General features: G+C 48.4%; 1 protein-coding gene across 5 annotated transcripts in view; it reads right to left on the reverse strand.

The window, feature by feature from the left end:
* Nucleotides 1-1,227: 1,227 nt before the first annotated feature.
* Nucleotides 1,228-19,690, reverse strand: part of VPS8 (VPS8 subunit of CORVET complex) — a 254,459-nt gene continuing 235,996 nt past the window's right edge. For 3 of the 5 annotated variants that reach the window (XM_025877364.2, XM_025877349.2, XM_025877325.2), the window contains 2 exons: nucleotides 4,376-4,456; nucleotides 1,228-1,946 (listed from right to left, as the gene is read on the reverse strand). In XM_025877364.2, coding sequence (XP_025733149.1) covers nucleotides 1,797-1,946; nucleotides 4,376-4,456 — 231 coding nt within the window. In that variant the 3' untranslated portion in view covers nucleotides 1,228-1,796. Of the gene's footprint in view, nucleotides 1,947-4,375; nucleotides 4,457-18,002; nucleotides 18,133-19,690 lie in introns of all 5 variants that reach the window. The other 2 variants (XM_025877357.2, XR_012379318.1) reach the window with 2 other exon arrangements.

Below are 19,690 nucleotides of genomic sequence, written 5' to 3' on the forward strand. Positions count from 1 at the left end.
CCTACTGCAGTGCGTTTGGGTGGGGCTGTCGGCGGGGTGTAACTTCTCCGGGGCTAGCAGATTAGATAGAGAATTCCAAAATGGCCCACCAGTATCTCAGCCCCTAGGGGGAATCTGCTGTTTCCTGTCTCTTTGGCAGATGCTTTAAGGTTAATAAATGGGTCTCCTTTACTTAGTCTATGTGCTTTTTAAATTGGGTGTTTTTGCACTGGTTTCTGGGTACAGTCTCTGCCTTAGCTCTTTAAGAGTGGGTTTTCCATTCTTTACAGTTTAATAGTTTTTCTGGACATAATCCCCATTGATTTTCAAAACCTGGTGTTTTGGGGGCTCATCTCTCCTGATCTCCTGTGGACGATCTAAGGTTTGGGGTGTATTTGATGTGCAGCTCAAATCCCTCACTCCTCAGGGAAGAGTTCTGTACACACTTGTGCTTCCCCATGGCTGATGTTTTCCCCCGGCAAGTCCATGTCTTTGCCTCTGTCCCAGCTTGATGTTGTCCTTTCAGGCTTTGTTGTGGAGGCTCTGTTGTTCCACTCTCAGTTCCCTTTCAGAGGGAATTATTCCGTATGTAGTTGTTGATTGTTGTGCCCCTGGGAGGAGACGGGTTCAGGATCTTGTTACACTGCCATCTTGCACTCAACTTTGTTCTGCTGTTTTTCTTTTTTGAGGGAGAGAGCGAGCACTAAGAGCCGGCGGCGGCGGGGGAAGGGGCAGAGGGAGGGAGAAAGAGAATCTTAAACAGATTCCATGCTCAGCATGGCGCCCCATGTGGGGCTCGATCTCACAACCCTGAGATCACGACCTGAGCAGAAGTCAAGAGTCGGACACTTAACTGACCGAGCCCCCCTGCCATTTCAGGTGTGTGCTGCCTTGGTTAAATTATTCATCATGAGAGTCTCAGCTTCTTTTTTTCTGTAAAAGAGGGTTGAATTTGAACTAATGAAACTGAATTGTGGGGGCGCCTGGGTGGCTCAATCATTGGCCATCTGCCTTCAGTTCAGGTCATGATCCCGGGGTCCTGGGATCGAGCCCCGCATCGGGCTCCCTGCTCAGCGGGAAGCCTGCTTCTCCCTCTCCCACTCCCCCTGCTTGTGTTCCTGCTCTCTGTGTCAAATAAATAAATTAAAAAAAAAAAAATCTTAAACAAAAGAAAACTGAATTGTGGCAATAAGGGCTCTACATGTCCCCCGTGACTGGACAGACCGAGAGCTGGCCAGCAGGCCCCCAGAACTTAAACACAGAGGCATTTATTGTTTGTTAGGGCAAAGCTTACACTCAAATGGGTTTTCACATAAACGCATCAAAAGGGCGATGCCCTGCCCCCAGGTGTTTGCTTTCAGTTCTCCTCCTGCCTGGCCCAGCACTGTTCCATCTTCCCGACGGCAGCAAGAGCTCGAGTTCCTCCATGTTACCCAGCAGCTGGAGGGGACCAAGCAGGACAGACTCCTGAATGCCATCTGCCCGAGTCCCATCTATTCTCGAAGCTTCAGGGAAATTGGAAAAAGTCCCAAAGGGCAAAGCATATGTTCTTAAAAAGCTGGATGGAAGTATGAGACATTCCTTTGCTGAACAAGCAAACAAAATCAACTGGTTGGTGAACTGATGCTGCTGCAACATCCTGGGAGAGATAGGGAGTCTCCCCGGGGGATGATGGGTGTGGAAAAAGGCCCAGGCATGGGCACCCAACCTTGGCTCAGAAGGGGGCAGGCAGAGGGGCCAAGCCAGTTAGAGAGGGGTCCCTCCCTGGCTGCATCAGGATCGTGTCTGGCCTCCAGTGCCAGGCCCCCCAAGAGGCCTCAGTCCTCAGTCACAGGTGGGGGAATGAGCTGCAGCTGGAAATTCTCATTCTGGAAGATGCTGTTGAAAGCAGGGCCACTCTGGGAGCCACTGAATGGCCTGTAGCTCTCACTGCTGCGATTCTGGGAGAGCTCTGTGAGAAGAGCCAGCTGCAAAAGAAGGGACACCCATCAGCCAAGGTGTGCGGATCAGAGGCGGAGGAGCCTCAGTTCCCCTGCCTCAGATACACAAGGGACGGGGCTACACCGCAGGGAAGAATAAAACTGGCTCTGGATCCCGGGGCAATGACCCTGGATTACGATCCCTGGCTCTGACGTCTCTTGTGTAACCTGTCCGGCCCCGACTTCAGCTGTGAGGAGGGAGCCGTGAGACACGGCAGGGCTGTCATGCCTGGGTCAGGCTCCGGACCCCACGTCTGCAGGAACTTCTACTAGTGCAAGGTCACTGCGACGAGTGCGCTGTGCTACGTCCTCTATGTGTGTATGGTTTCTAACCTTCCACAAGAACCCTCTGTGTACAACACCCAGAGTCCTCAGAGTTAATGTGTCCTAAGTCACTCAGTGGTGAGTGGTGGTGCAGGACTCAACGCCAGGTCCACGTGGCAATTTCTGCTTAGCCGAGCCACCTACGGTTCTGCCTTCCCTGGTCTGTTACCCGTTCCTACTCACCCACCCTGCCAGGAACTCTGTCCTCTGCTGATCTAGCCGTTAAGGGGTTCTCTCTCCATCCAGGCAGTGACGGCACAAGGGTCACATGTATCCATTTGTCACTTCTGTGGAACACTCACTACCAGGGACTGTGGGAACTGGAGAGACAGCAGACGGGCCTCTCAGTTCAAAGTGCCCATTTATCTAAAGCACTCCGGCCCCAGCGACCCTCTAGGGCCCAGCTGACGACACTGGCTCAGGAGCCCCACCTGCGAGTTACTCAGCTGGTGAGGGACGCACAGCAGGCGCATGCACTCACATTGTCCTGCCCGGGAGACAGATGTCCCTTGGTCCACTGAGCCCCATCTTTGCCACTTCTCATCCTCACTAACCCTCTCGGCTGCCCATCAGCCTGTGAAGTTCTCCCTAAGAACAATTCTGTACAAGACTAGGAACAGAACAGGCAACAGATGTTACATAAACTCAAAGTTCTCAAAGTCATTCAGACCCTGTGAGGTTTAGAAAGATCAACTGAAAAAATATTTTCTATTTCCTAAGAGAAGATCTGTCTGTGTTCTACTTCTGTAACTTTGTGATCTGGAAATCAAGGAATCCTGAATAATGGCTCCACAGTTTGAAGCAGAGCTTCCTTAGGAGGCTCAGAAAGCCAACTCGTGGGGCAGAGCCTGGCTGAGGCTGAGAGCTCAGTAAAGCCACTGGGCCCCATTCCAGAGACCCCTGGGGAAGCTTCCTGGAATAAAAACCAACTCTCCAAGAGGGAACACCACTTTTCCTCGGGGCTGCCACCCCCCCGCCCCTGGCCCCCAGCAGGTATTTGCACAAGAGCAGGGAGGCGGGCAGGGAGTCCAGGCACAGAAGCAGAGCCACACACGGTGTGTGCGAGCTCAAGCTGAGCACCAAGAACAAATCGGGCCCTGCTGGAGTCTAGGTAGGACTTGGGACGTGGAGAAGGTGGTAGTTTGGACTCCACCTTCCGGGGATGAGATGCAGGAAAGACTTTTAACAAGGTGGTGACCAGACACTGGGGTTTGGAGCGATTCCCCAGGCAGCAGGGACAGAAGACCTGCAGTGGCCTCTGCGAGTGACCGTTGGGAGGGAAAGGGGAGAAATCCACAGGAGGTACAGAGAAGATGCCTCCGGGGGCTCCCCGGGGAGTTGTGGGGAGCGGAGGGGTGCTGCCAGGCTTCTGCTCTGGGTGACTAGCTGGGGTGCCCAGGCAGCAGGTGAGGAAGAACAGGTGGAGGGAGTTATTGGGCACCCTCGGGATGTGCCTGGGGAGCGTGCAGCCGGACGCGGGGGCAGGACTGCTAGCAGGTCTCCCGGGCCGTCCTCTTCTATGGTTCTGGACGGGTCCCAGTCATTTCAGCCCCTGGCCCTTGGCAATAAAGACCCATTTGCCCAGTGTCCGCTGCAGCCAGGTGCAGTTGTGCGCCTAAGTTCTGGACAATGGAAAATGAGATCTACACCTTCTAGAACTGTAAGGACATAGTTTATTTCCTCCCGCTCTCCTTTTCCTCCACGTTGCCAGCCGGCACACAGCGGTGACGGGGACGCCGGAGCAGCCCTGCTAAACCAGGCGAGTGTGCGCCCCGTGCCAAGGATGGCAGGAGAGAGAAGGACGCCGGAGACAGGCTCCGGGCAGGCGCCCTGGCTGCCTGCGTTTCCACGTCTGTCTTGGGTACCCGTCATTCAGCATTTGTGTTCACGGCCAAACGCACTCGGCCGGCGCAGACGGGGCCGTCATTAGTATAAACAAAGGCCCCCAGAAGGCAGTACACACACAGATGGGACAGAGCTCTGCCCCCGTCCTCCGTGTCCTCTGCTAACTCCCGAGTGCTCCCTGGGGCCAGGGCTCCAAACAGTAATTATAAACTGGGAAATAAAAATGTAAGCCACCCCAAAAACATTACCCGGGAGCTTCCTCGGTAGAGATGGCAAAGCTGATCAAACGCCTGGATTTGCTGGGGGTCCAGGACGGGTTCCGAGGCTGCCTGGAAATCAGAAACGAGAAGGTAAACACCGGTGCGCGCGGGCAGCCTCTGCCCTTGGCCAGTGCTGATCCAGAACCCGGTCTTCCTTCGTGCCTTTCCGAGGAAATCCAGGCTAGCAGCAGTGAGAGACCATACTGGACATTAATTAGAAATAGGCATGTCCTTCTGAAGCCCCTTGGTGCCACCCTGCAGGCTGACCTGTGGAGGGGCTGTCCCCACTGTGGTCTCTCTAGGTCTCCACGCACAAGCTTCCCTCGGGGCTCCTTGACCCCCGCTGGCCTTTACACGCAGAGCAGTTTCGCTCCGGCCAGGCCTGCATTCCCATACCCCCTGCTGAAGCTGGCGGGCACAGATGCCCCTTCTTAGAGGCGGTCGTGGAGGGTGCTTTGTAAATACAAAATCACGTCCTTTCCCTGTTTCATGATAAAACTGGCAGCCACTTAACGGGGTTGCAAGGTTAGTCTACTGATTTTTGGAAGAGGTGAAGTTTAACTTATTTCCACAGCTGTCTGGCTTCGTTCCGCCTGCAACGGTGGCGGACACGCTGATCCTGAGCTTCTAGTCTACTCTCGGTGGGTCTGGTCCAATGCTCTTACCTACAGGAAAGAAATGGGATCCCGGGGGAGGCAGCCACAGGCTTTAGAGTCTGAGGTAAACTGGAATAGCAGTTCTGACACTAACTTGCTCTGTGACCTCAGGTAAGTTACTTTTCTGAGCCTCAACTGCCTTACCCGTGAGAGAAGAAAATGCTTTCCTTATGGGGTCACTGCAAATTAGATGAGATACAGATTTAAAGTGTCGTTAACATGCCTGGCACCTCACAAGGGCTCCGTACGTGCTAGCTTTTATTACTACAATTTAGAGATCCCCTTAAATGTTGCTTTCAGGTGTTATGCTTATGTGTAAGATTAGTAAAAAGAAGTCTTTGTTCTGTATTCATTATGAACCTCTCTTGGCATGAATAAAAGCATCACTAAATACACAATGAATGTATCTGTAAAGGAGGATTTCAGTGACGAAGGGTCTGGATGGTGACAGGGTGCCACTCTATGAGGAAGGTACGGTCATGTCCATTTTCTCCCCCCTAAGAAGAATTCGGAACTTAAAAAAAAAAAGCATTACACAGAGGTTACATAAATTTATAATTTGTCTTCCAGGAAGGACTTTGCTTCTTCTCCTCAAAGTTTTTACTATCCTTAGGGGGTACAATGGACCAAGAGCTCAGAGAGACAAAAGAAGCACTACCCTTGCAATCACTCACGCTAGCCTAGTGGGAAGCTGTTTTACCACCTCACCCCCTGGCCGGGCGAAAAGGATCTCCTGTAAGGTCCAGAAGGCAGCTATCAGAGAGAAGGCTCACAGCTCATGGCCCCTGGAACCCATAGTGGTGCCCCACTAAGGTAACACCTTAGTTCTGGGTGCCCTGAGTGATGTGGGGATGGCTGAGGACAAGGCCGCTCCGTGGAAATCCTGAGAAGGACGGTACGATCCAAAGCAGCCAGAAAAGAGAAGAGGGGACCCACAGAGGCTCTGCTTTTCATTCTGTTCCGTGTCTCTGGGTCTGCCAGACACATGGAGAGATCATTCTCTGAGAATGTTTAAACTTGCTTGACATTTTTTTAAAGACAGCTTTTCTCTATTATTTGGCAGGAAAACGATCATATTCTTGGAGATCGTGTGTGTGGAGTATCACACTTCTGACAGATACTAAGTAAAATACACAGGGAAGATCCAAGCTCAAGATGATCGGAAAGTCTGAGAAACACTACACACCTAGCTTAAACAAAGCAAAACAAGAAAAATTACCTAATTACCTTCGAGATACTTAACAAAAAACATGGTTTTGCCACCTGATTTCCCATATCCCTTTAGTATCACTGGCATAAACTGGGGAGCAGGGCAGGTTAAGGACAAGGGGGATACTTGTCTTTCATTGGCCATTCAAAGCCTCAGCTGTGGGGCCTGCCACTGCCACAGGCCGTATGACAAGGGCCCAGCCACCCCGATGTCACCTTTGCTTATTCCCCGGTTGCTCTGTGTTTCATAAAGGAGGTCCAAACAGAAACAAGCCAGTAGCAGACCAGGGAAGGGAGTGGAGGGTGGGGATTATGGTGAGGGGAAGGCTGGTTAGTTACACAGCAGGTTTAAACGCCAAGTTAGCATATGACGAAGCAGCAAGAGCCAGAAAAGCTCTCTCCTGATAGAGGTACTTTTATAAAACAGCTCTTTGCCTTGAAGGGATATTGTAAGAAAAAAAATCTCGTGAAATGCACTATTGTACTCGTTACCTAAGTGTGGATGGTACCAGCCACTTAACGGTGACCCACTGAAGAAATTCCCATCAGACCTTGCTGAGAAAAGCTGTACTGGACACAGACCTGCTAATAATTGTATTTTCTTTTTTGTTTTTATCACTATGGAGCTCAGGGCTAAATGGTTAGTACACCTAGCAACTGCTTAGGACTTTGTGGCAAACATTTATGTATGCAATTGTAACCCAGTTTTATAATACAGTTCTCCTCATTTATTTCACCCTACTGGACGTATTTTGGAAACCAACTCAAATCATTTTGGGAAAGTGAAGGTCAGGTCATAAGTAGAAAATGCCACTGCTAAAAACAGAATCCTGCTTTCCCCCCCCCCCAGGATATACTATGGGCAGATGAGTCTATTCTAGGCATAGAATAAATGACTCTAGCCCCCGGGGGTTTGCTCACTGAGACAGAAAATGCAGAATTCACACTTTCTGATCTAGTACTTCTCGGATCTGAATGTGCCTAAGAATCCCTGGGAGATCTTGTTAAAATGCAGAGTCCAGGTGGCAGGTCTGGGGTGGGGTCTGAGGTGTTGGGTTTCTAACATGCTCGCGGGCAGTACCGAGAATGCTAGTCCCCAGTCTACACTGTGTTGCTACCCTGTGTTGCTAGAAAGGCTCAGGGCGGGAGACTTCCTGTCCGGAGGCCTGTGTAACAGGAAACTCTCAGGTTGAGGGGTATTTTACCTCCTACTGATTCCGCTGTACCAAATCATCCATTCCTTTCGCACTTCTTTTTTCCTAAGGCACCCACAGATCAGGGATGTTGGTTTTCAACATACTAGGTTCACATGCATTTTAGCAACCCTTGGATATAATAAAGTTTAATAAGGATGCTCCTGCCACATGGTTTATTTTGAATCTTATGGAATTGCAAGCCCTACATCTGTTTTACTAAATAAGGGAACGGGATTGTGTAAATTGAGGAAGAGAAGGCTAGGAGACTTGCCTAATAGGAATAAAATATTCATAACCAATTAAGGGTCATAAACAGGGCCTTTACCTTATATTATAAACCCTAGTCCCCCTCTGCCAGGAGAACAAATAGGAAGCACAGAGACACATACACACACAGACCCACACATGACTGCAAACAACATGACCTGCCTAGAGAAGTGTGCAGGGGTGGCTTCTCAGGGTCTTAGTCCTCTGTTAGGCCCTTAAACTCCTTGGAAATACCACAAGAAGGGGTTTCCAAAGATGACGCCCCGCAGGAATGGAAAAATCTGGCTGTTGCATGTGTGAAGTACCTGAGGGTTACATGCAAGCCATCACCCCGGGCCGCCAGAGACTCAGCGGAGGAGCAGCTGCTGGGGCCACCCTGGAACCCTCCCGGAAGCCATAGGATGGACATGCCCTATTCTTGGCTGGGCATACTGGCTCTGTGGTAAAGTGAAGACAAGTCATTTGAGGCAAAATGGGTGAGCTATTTGTAGACACGCCTAGGACCTAGTAGATGCTCACCCGTCTTAAAATCCTTCCTGGTATAAGACCCTAGTTTTCAAAAGGAAGCATACAGGAAATGACTAATAATCACTGAGGCAGGGATTTCTGTACTCTCTTTCCATGGTTCTACAGGCTCAAAAAGTGCGGTGGGGAGGCCGAGAGGGGAAGGACCAGGCCTGTGTGAGGTCGGCTTGTCCGCCGAAGGCTTCCTGCCTACGCAGGCTCTGGCCCTATCCCCCCCAGGCCTCATGCACCAAGATCCAGCTCTCTGGTTTAACAAATATCTCCGGAGTCCCTACTAGTATCGGGTCTGGGGTACAAAGATGAACAAGAGGGGTTTAATATCCCAGAATCTGTGGGACATTCAAACCCCGCAAAAAGATTTCACCTCCTCCAGGGCTGATAAGCAAAGCTTGAGAGGTTACGGAGATATCTGATAACCATATATGGCTTATTTGCCACGGCAGGACTTTGTCTGCAACATGCTCTCCCATCATCTACATAAACCATCAAAACCTCCCTGGTACTACAACATTTTGGGGCCCAGACCACACTCTTGGATGTGAGACACGGAAGCCAGCACTCTCCCCAGAATGCCTCGTGTGTGTGCTCCAGTCCTCTCAACAGACTGGCTTCCGCGGGCCCCGTGTGTCACCCGTATGTCGCACTCACTGCAGTGTGATTCTCTGTGTGTCAGTCTCGTCTGTCAGACTGTGGACCCCCTGCGCTTCAGAACCGCATCTTTGTCTCCTTTCTGCTCCCCATGCTCTACAGCCAGCAAATGCTCAAAAAACAGCTGCGGAACAATCACATATCCTGGCTGATCTGGAACTGGCCATTTTCGGTGTCTGAGCGGGCAGCCACTGGGCTCTCCTGGCCCAGAGTGAAATCACTGGCATTTGTCTCCCTATTTTCAAGAACTTGAACTTGCAAAGATTCTTTGTGATTTCTGGCATGTTTGTCCTGTATTTCAGGGAAAATATCAATTTCATTTTATTTAATTCACTTCTGGGGAGAGGATTATTTTTAACTGTCAAAAATATAGGTACCACCCCTTTTAAGAAGACAGGAAAACTTACCAAGCAAGCAGGACTTGTAGTTAAAAGCCTCTTTCTGTTGTTCCCCAATACTTCTTAGTGCCGACACAGCCATTCGGCGTGACTGCGGCCTGTGCAGGGGAGGCCGGGCCTGCTCCCCAAGTGCCTGGGACACTGCAGCGGCTGCCCGAGCCCAACCCTGGCCTCACCGGGCACTAGATGACATTCGTAGGCAGGCTGCCTATTCTTTCTGAGGTAGTTGTGTTTTTTTGTTTGTTTGTTTGTAACGGGATAAGAGAAGAGCTGTGTCACAGGAAGTGGCTGGGATGAGGGGAAGGCCTCCAGCACGTGGTAACTGGCCAAGACGCTCTGAGTCCTCATTTGGTATGACTTCCTGGAGGGGGCATGGGAGGGCCCTGCGGGGGCCACACACAGACCCAGTTGGGATGGGACACGGGTCCTGTGTACCTAGTCCTCACGTGGCCGCCAAGAGGGAAAGACGGGGGACCCTAGAGCACAGTGCTGTCCACACTGGCAAACGTGGCAACAGAAGGGATGCTGCAGAGAGAGAGAGAGAGAACGGGGAGTGGGGGGGAGCCTTAAAAACACAGGGCCTTGGGGCTCCTGGGTGGCTCGGTCGTTAAGTGTCTGCCTTCGGCTCAGGTCATGGTCCCAGGGTCCTGGGATCGAGCCCCGCATCGGGCTCCCTGCTCAGCGGGGGGTCTGCTTCTCCCTCTCCCTCTGCCGCTCCACCCATCCGCCCACTCGTGCTCTGTCTCTCTCACTCTTTCTCTCAAATAAGTAAAATCTTAAAAAAACAAAGCTTATCCTAAACAACAGTATGCTGCCAGTCCTGAGGCCTCAACTACTGTCACCATCACCCTCTTTGCTATTTCTTTAGTTGAAACAAACAAAAAAAATCTGTATAAAAACTACTAAAGAACAGCAATTATGGTTATTGGCTTTAAAGTTCCTTCTCTTATGTAAAACAAAGAGAAAGGAAGGAAAGGCAGTAAGCTAGATTTTGAGCAAGATACAGTTGGTTGAACTGGAGTAAAAACACAGCCCAAATTTAACAGACTATAACTGATCAGATTTAAGTTTAGGAGACCCTTTCACTAAATGTTAAGGGACCATCAGTCCTCTCCAAATATACACAACTTTGATCGATAGTTTCCAACTACTGGTCCAGGACATCATGGTCTATAACACTATCTTAAAAGAATCTCACTCTAGGGGCACCTGGGTGGCTCAGTCGTTAAGCGTCTGCCTCTGGCTCAGGTCATGATCCCAGGGTCCTGGGCTCGAGCCCCGCATCGGGCTCCCCGCTCCGCGGGAAGCCTGTTTCTCCCTCTCCCACTCCCCCTGTGTTCCCTCTCTCACTGTCTCTCTAATAAATAAATAAGTAAAAAAAAAAAAAAAAAAAGAAAAAAGAAAAAGAAAAGAACAGGGCCTCTTGTCTCTTGCTTCCTGGCACCCAGCGCCGCGCTCGGCACAGAGCACGGGGGAACGACTCATCTGCTATCAGATGGAGGAAGGGACCGGCAGGGCAAGCAAGCAGATTTTCTCCTTGCTACAAGTTCTCCGGAGCTTTCACAAGCCCCCTAGACACAGGAAGAACACAGGGCTCATGCTCTGACAGCCCTGGGCTCCATCTGGATTCTGCAACAACTGGCTCAATGCCTCTGGCCCGCTTATTTAGCTTCTCTCAGTCTCTGTCTTTCTCTGTAAACTCTACAGAATTGTGAGGATTGGAGATCACGTGTGGGCCTGGCGTCTACCGGGTGTTCAGTACACGGCAGCGATCTATACTCCCAAGAGAAGTGCCCTGGAAGAGAGAACAGTGGGGGGCTGGGACTCAGGAACCCGGAGCTCTCATCCTGTCACAGCTCCCCGCGTCACCTGGGCGGGTCACGGCGCTCCCCCAGGTCTACCCTCTGATCTCGCGAAAGGCAGTGCCACCACCGGCCGCTCTCTACCACTCAGGAAAGGCTCCCAGGAGGTAACAGGCATTTGAGGGCATGAAGATCTCAAGTAAGAAAGTAACATTTACTGAAGTTACTCATGGCTTTTATGGCGTAATCCTATGCAAACTAAGGCAACCAACTACAGGCACTAGAGATCCCGTCACGAAGCCCAGGAAGGCCCACGATAGCCCTGACGAGAAAGAAGAGTTGCTCTAAGATGCTGTACAGAGAAAGGGATTTGCCAAATCAGCAACAGGCACAACATCAAAGCGGGAGCAACCAGATCTGAGCGGAATCTCAGTGGGGCAAATGCATAAACACGAAGCACCCCGCCTAGTGTCCCCAGACCCTCTAACCCACCTGCCGAGAACTGATTACGAAGGATTTTCCAATTGGAAGAGAGGGGAAAACACATTCGATGCTATCTGACAGAGCCCATTTTCTTCTTCCCATGTAATGAAGTCTAGTGATAAAAGCTGAAAGTTAAACTGTGGCTGAACATCAGAGGGAGAAACAGCGGTGGCCCTGGAAGCGACCCACAGTGCTCCGCGTTCAAGCAAAGCCGCGGAAAAGGAGGAGAGCCCCGGGGAGAGGGACGTGGGGCTAATGTGCTGCGCCAGCACATTTCAAAGCTCGACACTCACACGGGGTGCAAAGGCGAGCTGTCATTACAGCCGCTGGAAGGAAGGAAAGCGCCCAGGGCTTTCAGGAACCAAGGACTCAACTAGCACGTCAAGCTTCGAGATAGGAAAGCCACCGGGATCCGCCGCCGCCCCGAGGGCGGGAGTCCTACGAACAGGCATGATGATAATGATAATGTTAGGGATCCTGGATCCGAAGGCTCCCACACCACCCGTGGAGAGAGGGCAGTCACGGAATCTCTACTAAGGTCCCAAAATCAAAACCCCCACATTTTTTTTCCCACTGGTCTTCCCACACAAGCAGGCCAAGCCTAGTTTGCCAGAGACAGGGGACACACACTTCATAAAATTCTGCAACATAATTACTTGTCTTTCCTGCATTCCAGGAACCTTCTACTGGCCTTTTTGTAACTTGCCGGCGGGGCTGGAGCTGAAGGCGGAGCGGGATGAGTGGAGGGAGAACCGCATTTTCCCACTTTTCTCCCTTCCTGCTGTTGGCCTCACTTTTTAAAATCTTTCCGTTACAGGCCTCGGATAGACTTCTGCCACTACCTAAGCTGTTTCAAACTAGAGGTCCTTCGTGTTTTGCCTAAAATGAAACCCTGGCTTCAGAGGTAAGAGGGAGGCCACATCTGCTTCGTCCCTGCAAACAGAAACCCCTGTACTCAAACTCCCCTCCACGCACACTTTGCTCCAGACCGGACCCCGACCTCTCCCTCATCCCCATCTCCGAATGCCTCCACTCTCTCAGTAGGTCACAATCAATGACGAATCGGGCAACGATGGGACAAAATAAGCAGGGATGTTGCTAGGCTGCCTGGAGAGAGGAGGGAAACACCCGGCAGAACATCTGTCACGGAGATTTCACCCGGCGCAGTAGCGACGGCTCCCGAGTGGGCAGCCCGAGGTGGGAGGTGGAGAGGACGAGTGTCTGACTAGAAAATACCCCTCAACCCAAGGCCTTCAGTACCACGATGAAAAAGAACATAGTGACTTCACGGCAGCAGGAAGAACATGCTGGATTAAGTGGGCTAAGATGTGAAGGGAGTAACCACCACCGCTCCCGCGGCAGCCCAGTTACTGAGCAAGCAACCACCCTGTTCCGGGCGCTGTGCGTGCATTAGCCCACCTAACTGTCACAAAAACCCTGTGAGGGCCGTACTTCCGTCATCCTTATTTCCCAGCTAGAGCAACTAAGTCACTCTGGGTGGTGGGCAAGCCAGACTGAATTGGAGCAGTCTAGTTCCAGAGGTTTCTTTCACTTGCCTTGCTCCTGGCATCAGTGTGGAAGAAGCCTGACAGAAAGTCACTCTTCAGGGACACAGAAGGTTGTGTCAGGAGCAGAGGAGGTCTAGCTGGGGGTCAAGGTGCCTGTGCCAAGCTCCTGAAACATGGGTGGCCTCCAATCTTTCTGAGCTCTTTCATGATTCTACTTTCTAGTTAAAGAAACTCATCCTATCAGGCCCATGAAGTCTTTTTTTTTTTTAAGATTTTATTTATTTACTCATGAGAGACAGTGGGAGAGAGAGAGAGAAGCAGAGGGAGAAGCAGCCTCCCAAGAAACAGGGAGCCCTATGCGGGACTCGATCCCAGGACGCTGGGATCATGACCTGAGCCGAAGGCAAGATGCTTAACCATCTGAGCCACCCAGGCGCCCAGGCCCATGAAGTCTTAATAAAAGACTCCGGAGAGAGAAGAGTTGATGAAATGAGCTACAGTGATTAGTGTCGTGCTTAAAAATACATTTTGGAGGACTGAGCTGAAGAAGCCCAGTGAGAGCTGACAATGCTAAGGACTAAAGCTAAGTTCCTAGAACAAATACGGAACCACAAAAGACCCCCAACAGCCAAAGCCATCTTAAACAAGGAGGACAAAACTGGAGGTATCACAATCCCAGATTTCAAGAGAGACTACAAAGCTGTAGACATTAAACAGTATGGTACTGGCACAAAAACAAATACATGAATCAGGGGAACAGAACAGAGCACAGAAATAAAGCCATGATTACATGGTCCGTTAACCTTCAAAGGAGGCAAGAATATGCAACAGGAAAAAATACAGTGTCTTCAACAAACTGGTGTTAGGAAAACTGGACAGCAACATGCAAAAGAATGAAACTAGACCACTGTCTTACACCACACACAAAAATAAACTCAACATGAATTACAGACCTAAATGTGAGACCTGAAGCCATAAAAATCCTAGAAGACAGCCCAGGCAGTAATTTCTCTGACATTGGTGTGTGTGTGTGTGCGTGCGCGCACGTCTGTATATACACACAATGGAATATCATTTAGCCATAAAAGTGAAATCTTGCCATTTACAACATGGATGGATCTAGAGGGTATAATACTAAGTGAAGTAAGTCAGAGAAGAACAAATACTGTATGATTTCATTCATATGCGAAATTTAAGAAACAAAACAAATGAACAACAACAAAAAGAGACAAAAAGCCAAACTCTTAAATACAGAGAACTGATGGTTACCAGAGGGGAGGTGGGGGGAGGGTGGGGATGGTGAAAAAGTTAAAGTGGATTAAAGAGTACACTTATGATGAGCACTCAGTAATGTGCAGAATTGCTGAATCACTATATTGTACACCTGAAACTAACACAACACTGTATGTTAACTATACTGGGGGAAAAAAAAGAACTAAAGCTAAGTTCTTCAGTGAGAGACCTCACCCACAACAATGTGAAGACAGGTTTGTGCATACACTAGGTGCTCATGACTATTTTCTGCCATCACAGAAGAAATTCTGAACTTGGCTCTGACACTAATTAGTTGGGCTGATATCCTTGATGTTAGTTAGTTGTCACCAACGTGGGATAGTGGGCTATAGGATTAGACTATCTAATAGGTCAGTTTTCTCATGTGTCCATTAGAGACAATAAAGGCTAATGCATACATTTGGCTAATGCGTGCATTAAACATGAAAATAACTAGAATAGGGGCACCTGGGTGGCTCAGTTGGTGAAGCGGCTGCCTTCGGCTCAGGTCATGATCCCAGGGTCCTGGGATCGAGCCCCGCGTCAGGCTCCCTGCTCAGTGGGAGCCTGCTCCCCCCTCTCTCTCTCTCTGCTGCTCTGCCTACTTGTGCTGTCTGTCAAATAAATAAATAAAATCTTAAAAAAAACAATTAACTAGAATAAAGCCAGAGACCACTCCAGTTACCTCAGAAGAGCTTCATGAAGTAGGCTATGTAGGTATTTTTTCTGTTGTATAGACAAACGTAAGGTGCTATGGGTGTATAAGGTATTATGGACTTCCCATGGGCCATCTGAGCTGCTCAGTGTGCCAGGAGTGCATGTATCTGAGGACCCCAGCAGGATCCTTGGTGGGACCATCCATAATGTTAGTGCCATACTGTGTCATTAAGTAGAGGTACACAATAATTTTTGTTTTGCTTGTCTACCCATTTTGCTCCCTCACAAAAATAATTGTCCCCAGATGGGTTTGAAGTCTCTGATACCTGTATATTCACCTGTCCATGCTTGGCTACTCCTTGCCTAACCTGCTTTGAAAGGCAACAATCTGGGGAAGACCTGTGGTGGCAAAGCTAATAATCTCATTATGCCTAAAAAAATGGGACTTCTAAAAACTTTTAGGCAACTGTAAAATGTAATTTAAACTTTAAAAAATATCGTTCTTGGTCAAATGCATTAAAACCTCCCTATTATCTTGACAGGATTATTATTATTATTACAAAAGGTTGGTCATTGACTCAAATTCTCAAACACATTAAAAAATAACTGATGGATGTTGCTGCCTCCAGTGTTCTGCAGCATTAGAAACAGAAATAAAAAATGGTAGTCCTGGGAAATAAAATGGATGACAACTGGGCTGGGACCCCTACCTCCTTCCTTCCTGAGGGAACAGTCCTGTGCAAACTTAGGCTCCTGCATTGTGGTATATTATGGTCTTTCCTTTTTGTCAGGAAAGGAAGATCTAAAAAAAATCTGGTAAGATTTATTTTTATGGGAAATGGAGTTACAAAGAAAGCTTCTTAGTGGGGTGGCATTTTTTCTATTGCTAGTCAGAAATCCTCCTGTGTCTTATCAGTGACCTTATTAAAAAAAATAAAAACAGGGAAAGCATTCATTTCATATATGTAATTAAGGCTTACTACCCTTTGATTATCTAACTGTTGCCTACTTAAGAATAAAGTCGAACAATTATCTTGATGGATGCCACTGTGGGCTAGCAATTATGACAAAGAGCTCTTCTGAGAAGGCAGGGTCCTTAATGATTTTCTATCAGGGCCATGACTGCTGAAACATTTTCAGTTCTAGTATTCCTGCCCATCTTAACTACACAGACCTCAAAATGATTACCTGATAACAACAGGAATACAGAATCAAATGGAAAAGCAAACTTAACCCTGAAATTAGCAAAACCCAATACAAGTTAACAATGTAACGACAAATCAAAAGAAAAAGAGAACTGATGCCTTGTGGCTGTACTCTGGTTATTTGAGATGTCAATTCACTGTCCAAAAGACAGAAAAGCTTTGGAACCATTTCTCTCCGTAGAACATGGGTGTTGGGGGTGCCGCCTGGGTGGCTCAGTCGTTAAGCGTCTGCCTTTGGCTTAGGTCATGATCCCAGGGTCCTGGGATTGAGTCCCACATCGGGCTCCCTGCTCAGCAGGAATCCTGCTTCTCCCTCTGCCACTCCCCTTGCTTGTGTTCCCTCTCTCGCTATGTCTCTCCCTGTCATATAAATAAATAAAATCTTTAAAAAAAAAACCAACCAAGCAAGCAAACAAACAAAAAAAAACATGGCTGTTGGAAGGTAGAGGGCGGGAAGTGAAGTGATAATACGGAAAGTGAATGAAAGTTATAATTAAGCTATTGTTTACTGTACTTTAAAAAACTCCCCCCAAACTACAGAGACTTCCAAATCTTGCCATTAGAAAGTAATGGTACTGAATTAGACCAGCTCTCCCATAATAACATAAAACCAGCTAAAATATATATAACTGTTGTTTTCTAACTTTGGACAAAAGGCAGAATGGGACTGTAATCCTTGGCAGAAGGGAAACATTCAGAGTCCCATGATTTCCCTGGAATTCTATCTGGAGACACTTTCTGGATGAGAGTCCAAGTAGAGCATGGCAGTGTTGCTGAACTGAGGAATTAGAGATAGGCATTTGGGGCTGGGCAGTGGGTAAATCTGAAGAGGAGGAAGCTTAGCTGAAAATCTATACAGGAGTCCCCTTAAGTTTGTGGCCTAATACTCAGCTGCACATATGTGGGCAAGACTCCAGAAGCCTGGCAGAGAACAGAGCTGTGAGTTAAATGGAGTTTCTAGAGGTTGCAAAGTGCTGGAAGACATGGGAATACTAACTAGCTAGAGTGCAAAGACCTTGATAAACACCCTGGGTATCCAATGAGATTATCAGAAAGCTACGTATTAGGAGTAGGGTATCCTAAACCTGCCTAAACAGAGCTTAAAAATAAGCCTCAAAAATATGTAACTGATTTAACAGTAACCGGCCAAACAAAACTCAGAAGTCTCTAAAGGTAGTCAATAAAATCCAGATGCTCAACAACACAGTGTCCATAATGCCTACCACACAATCAAAAGTCTCCAGATAAGTGGAGTAGGAAAACAGGATTTATAACCAGGAAAGCAACTGATAAAAACAGACTAAGAGACGGCAGAGAGATACTGGGTTAGCAGATAAGGAATTTAAAATATCTATTTTATAAATATGTTTAAAGATTTAAAGGATGGACCTAATAAATAAATACATGAGGGAACCCCAGTAGAAAAACGGAAACTATAAAAAGAACTAGATGATGAGAGGTTAGTAAATGAGCCTATAGCACTGCAAGGTTCCTGCAGTTTGGGTTAGGTAGTAAAATATTAACTCTGATTAGACTGTGATAAGGTAAAGATGTATTCTGTAATCCCTACAGCTACCACTAAAACAAAACAAAACAAAACAAAACAGAGAGATTTAGCTATAAAAGCAACAGAAGAATCAAAATCAGTATTAAAAAAATGGTCAAATAACCCCAAAGAAGAGAGGGAAGAAGTAAGAGAGGAGAATACAGGTAAGGCAGGTTGCTGGGTCCCGCGATGCCTGCCCAGGACCACCAGGCCTGGGAGTGAAGGGCGCGGGCATTTACTCACCGCACACAGGCCTGTGTATGCTCTCATCGGCGAGTTGCACGGCAACCACTGTGGTCCTTACCAAGTATTTCTGACTTGGCCGTGTAAACTGTAAGGAGTCAATATCCTGGGTACACATAAAACTTTCTTCCTGGAAACCAGGGTGAATGTGAGCAACAAGAACTGAGGCAATGCACACGTGGGTTTCACTGGGCCGTTACAGTAATGATTTACATACTTTCCAGTTTCACTAAACTATCCTGTTTTAGGAAGTGGAGATTTCAAGGTGGTTTCATTCAAGATTCCTCCTCCCCAAATGCTTTAAGCTATTGCTGAATTCGAATCAGATATATTTTCATTTTTCTCTGACACCCTCAGTAATTCACTTTTGTCCTTTTCTGTGTGTGTCTTGAAAGCTGCCTCAAAGCAGCTGAGGAACCAGGGGAGATGTAACACATTTAAGAAAAACAACAAATGACAAGTTAGAAAGTTAGGCCAGACACCAAGAAACAATAACAGAAGGTACTGTATGCCAAGTGCCAAATGAAGAATGGGCAAGAATTGCTCACAAGAATTCAGAGTAAGAGGTGATCGGCTCAAAAGACATTCATTCATTCATTCATTCATTCATTCATTCATTTAAAAGACTTTATTTATTTGACAGAGAGAGACAGCGAGAGAGGGAACACAAGCAGGGGGAGTGGGAGAGGGAGAAGCAGGCTTCCCGCTGAGCAGGGAGCCCGATGCGGGGCTCGATCCCAGGACCCTGGGATCATGACCTGAGCAGAAAGCAGACGCTTAAAGACTTAAAGGGCCACCCAGGTGCCCCTCAAAGACATTTAAATTCATGGTTACGAACAGCAAGCAGCCTCCCTGAGACTTCCTAGTCTACTCACTCTTGCCACTCTGCCATGTGTTTATTTCCTATCTTCTTCACCCCTCTCTTCAAACCTCCAACATTTCTCACCCCCTCCATATTGTCCACAGACTCCACGGACTTCTAGTTCCTCAGTGACCTAGAACCCAAGGATGAAGGGAACCTCCAAGAGTGCTCACTACCACACCTACAAGATGCATGCCCATGTGCAGGGGCCTCATTATTCCTGGGGGCATTCTCCTGCTTCAAGACCTCTGCATTCGCTGTTCTTTCTGCCTAGAATGCTCGTTCCCCTCATGTTCCCATGGACTGCACCTTCACTTTTTTAGACAGAAAATATTACCTGTCAACCTTCCGTCATCACTCTGTAGAAAACAGCAATCTCCCTTTTTATCTCCCTCATAATGCTTTTCTTCCATAGCCTTACCAAAATCTGAAATACTGGGGGCACCTGGGTGGCTCAGTTGGTTAAGTGTCTGGCTCCTGATTTCAGCTCAGGTCATGATCTCAGGGTCATGAGACAGAGCCCCATGTCAGGCTCCGAGCTCAGCAGGGAGTCTGCCGGAGATTCTTTCCCTCTCCCTCTGCCCCTCCCCTGACCTGCATGCTCACTCTCTTTAAAATAAATAAGGGCGCCTGGGTGGCTCAGTTGGTTAAGCGACTACCTTCGGCTCAGGTCATGATCCTGGAGTCTCAGGATCGAGTCCCACATTGGGCTCCCTGCTCAGCGGGGAGTCTGCTTCTCCCTCTGACCCTCCCCCATCTCATGTTCTCTATCTCATTCTCTCTCTCAAATAAATAAATAAAATCTTAAAAAAGAAAACTCAACCTA

The sequence above is a fragment of the Callorhinus ursinus genome, unplaced genomic scaffold (genome assembly GCF_003265705.2).
Source record: "Callorhinus ursinus isolate GAN/ISIS: 27379988/994484 unplaced genomic scaffold, GSC_fseal_2.0 scaffold1, whole genome shotgun sequence".
NCBI classification, from domain to species: Eukaryota; Metazoa; Chordata; class Mammalia; order Carnivora; family Otariidae; genus Callorhinus; species Callorhinus ursinus.